The sequence below is a fragment of the Cryptomeria japonica genome, chromosome 11 (assembly GCF_030272615.1).
Source record: "Cryptomeria japonica chromosome 11, Sugi_1.0, whole genome shotgun sequence".
Classification (NCBI taxonomy): Eukaryota; Viridiplantae; Streptophyta; class Pinopsida; order Cupressales; family Cupressaceae; genus Cryptomeria; species Cryptomeria japonica.
In genome coordinates, this window is record NC_081415.1 from 524,105,772 (window position 1) to 524,108,896 (window position 3,125).

The following is a 3,125-nucleotide window of genomic DNA, read 5'->3' on the forward strand; positions in this document are numbered from 1 at the left end:
TGATAAATTAATTGGATTGTTATAATGGATTAAGAATCATTTCTATTCCATATTTAAGAGTAAGACATGCCGATGGAAAATCGACTATTCTTTAAAACATGAATTATCTATGGGGAAAAAACGTTTTGTCAACATATCCTTATCAAGTTTGCTAAAAATCTATAGGTAGTCGAACAAGCATCCTAAAGATTAATTTTACGTTACTGGAATGCAGAAACGAAATCAGAAGGAATCTAATAATTGAGAACACAATGTCTTTATTTTCTAACGAGAGCAGCTACAATGCAGGGAACAAATCTGGAAGGACGGAGGAGACCCTTCTCCAACATTTCACTGGACCTCCTTTCCATTCTCTCAAACAATGCATTGCAATTCTCCATTCCAATTGCGTCTTCCACAAGGCTTCCCACAAAGCTCCTCACCAGCCTCGCCTTCTTCTTGCCAAAACATTCCACATCTCTCACCCATTCCTCAAAATCTCCTTCCCCCATACAACACACTTCACTGCACACTTCCAACTTCACAATCTCGAACGCACCCGACGCTTCAACAGTTTCTCTCATTTCATCCGCATTGGGGAAATACCATGGCAGATTGAAACTGTCTCTCGTCTCAGCCTTGACAATTCCCTATTGAAAAACAGCAACAAATTTTAATTATCTGAAAATCATATCGATCACTAATTTTGATTCATATCCATAAAGAAATTTATATCGATTACTTCTGAAATAAGGTCGTCCCAAGCTGCTTCAAAGTCAGGTCCACAGTATTCACCTCTGACGTGACTTGCTGCTCTGCACTCACTCCATTGGGACGCCCCATTGCGCATATAAACATCACGCCCCCGCTTGCCATTTCCTCTCCTCGCCATCGGAAGAATTCACGCAGATCCTTCTGTGACTGCTCTGCATATGCTCTCGCCACTTCTGCTCTGCCTCCATTAATCCAAACCTTTCCTCTGTTGTACACACAGGACCCCTCGTTCCCTACGCCTTCGGGAACCTGCAATTACAGCAAACTAGTTGAGAACATGGAAACCCAGATAAATCACGACAGAGACTTTCTCCCACTTGAATTACCTGAGAAAGCCAATGCAATGCCATAATAGAGAAGCATATGTTGATGGTGCCATCGGGAAAAAGGGCTTGGTAGAAGCTTCCGGGCACTCCCGCCGCCATGTAATCGGGCTTCAACGAGCTCAACAGCATGAACAAACCGTTAAAATCGTTACAAGGCAGGTCGTTGAAAAACACCTGTAGCTGAGGAACCGACAGACCTCGCTTAGAGCACAGCTTTTTTATGGTCGTCACCACAAAATCCACCTCAGAAACGGTGTTCATTCCACTGGCGCAGCCCAAGTCCGCAATTCGCAATAAACCTCCTGTATTTTGAACGGGGAGAGATTGAATTAGGCGGTGGAAGGTTGGCTGCATGGATTTAAAGACGGAGCTCTGCGTGCTCGAGTTTTGAGCATAGATACTCTCACCACCACCCGAACTCATGTGCAGCACTTTGCTCAGATTATTTTCGCCATTAACAACTAACCCATTATTCGAGCTGCCCGATTTAAATTCCCCTTTGGCCATGCTTGGCAAACTTCCAATTTCCATTAGTACTCTGTGCAAAAGCAATGAGGATTAGCGATTACAAAAATAGAGTGTATTCGAAAGCAGAGGCGTGTAGTGAAGGATAAAAATAGAGCGAGCTTTGTATTTATAGATAATAATCCCAGTCCTACTGCTCTGTCTGAATGGTTTGTGGTTACCTAACCGTGGGCCTTTTAAAAATGTTAACACCAGAGCAACATGTTAATCTCGTCGCGTCCCAATCCAGATTAGGTGATGCGATATATGGAGATGCACTATAACATGTTTTTGTACAGAAGGCAGAGTGGATTAGTACATCAGGTTGGTACTCGGGTGGCATTTGGGGGGCCACTGTCATTAATCAATTACTAGTACAAATGGCATTTGGGGCCACTGCCAAAGGTCGAGATCACACCGACAGTGGGGTGGAGGTTTCTGAGCTTCAAACATTTAAAATTAGACTTAACATTAATTTTAAACAAACAAATGTGAGTAGAGATCGAACAGAGTTATATAAATTTTGCGATATAAACAATTAAACATCGATTTTTTCGGGCTTTGTGCCTGACAACTCACAGTCCACCGATATTAACGGCATTCAGTGAAAAACGTGTGCTTTCTTGAAAAGCACGTTACCGAGGATTGCCCATAAACGTCGCTTAAAGGCATCTCACGTGATAGATTAAGGCAAAACACACATAAACTAAAGAAAGGCAATTCAAATAATTTTTAACTTATTTTAAAGTTAATCTTTTAATGCTACGTTGCACATGGAAGTTGGAGGCCTTATTTATATATTGATAGATTATGCAACAATTTTTTATTTATTTTAGTGTTAAATTTTTAATGCTACGTTGCATATGGAAGTGGAAGGCGTTATTTATATATTGATAGATTACAGTTTCTAATTTAATTTATATTCATTTTGATTTAATTTTAATTAGTTTGAAAAGTATATATATATATATTAGAAATTAATTTTCTAATTTTAGATATAATTTATTTTAATTTCATTCTTTTAGATTTCTTATCTATTATTTTTATTTTTTTTAAGTTTATATTAGTAAAATAATTAATGCAATATCAAGGGTTATATTTTTATGAAGGGAGCGGAAGGATAGTGAGCGAAGGTGGCGAATTCGGCAGTGGCATCGACAATAACAGATTTCAAACTGGCGAGCAGATTGTTGGGGCTCTGATCTATGGTAAGGGTCAGGGGAAGCTCAGGTCTTGGAGCGATGAAGCGGACGAAGCTTTTCCAATTGAATCAATACGACACCTTACGATCGGCAAGCAACCAGTGATCAAAACAACAGCATGGAAAGATCAATCCCCAGGCCGACCATGGAAGGTGGATATACCTAATCTTGTGATGAGAGGTAGTAGGGATTCTGGACCTCAGAGATATTCTGATGCTAGTCACCCCTACACAAATAGTAATCTCAGGCCAATAAACTCGCAGGCATGGAAGAAAAATGGTTTCTCATGGAGCAATAATGGTTGGTTTTGAAATGCGAAGCTTCCTACTTCTGATTTGGC

General features: G+C 40.2%; 1 protein-coding gene across 1 annotated transcript; it reads right to left on the reverse strand.

Annotated features, from left to right (window-relative positions):
• On the reverse strand, window positions 1-1,785 carry LOC131035149 (gibberellic acid methyltransferase 2). Its single transcript, XM_057966785.2, has 3 exons — window positions 1,080-1,785; window positions 722-1,002; window positions 1-629 (listed from the first exon to the last, which is right to left on the reverse strand). Exons 1-3 carry the CDS (start codon window positions 1,608-1,610, stop codon window positions 560-562), a joined length of 882 nt encoding a protein of 293 aa, XP_057822768.2. The 5' UTR covers window positions 1,611-1,785; the 3' UTR covers window positions 1-559.
• Between the last annotated feature and the right edge of the window lie 1,340 nt (window positions 1,786-3,125).

Excerpts from the sequence above, each read along its gene's own strand:
- LOC131035149 (XM_057966785.2), bottom strand. The coding sequence starts at position 1,610 with ATGGAAATTGGAAGTTTGCCAAGCATGGCCAAAGGGGAATTTAAATCG. Across the intron at positions 1,003-1,079 it reads CATTGCATTGGCTTTCTCAG|GTTCCCGAAGGCGTAGGGAA; the intron begins GTAATTCAAGTG and ends CTGTAATTGCAG. Across the intron at positions 630-721 it reads GGGACGACCTTATTTCAGAA|GGAATTGTCAAGGCTGAGAC; the intron begins GTAATCGATATA and ends GTTTTTCAATAG.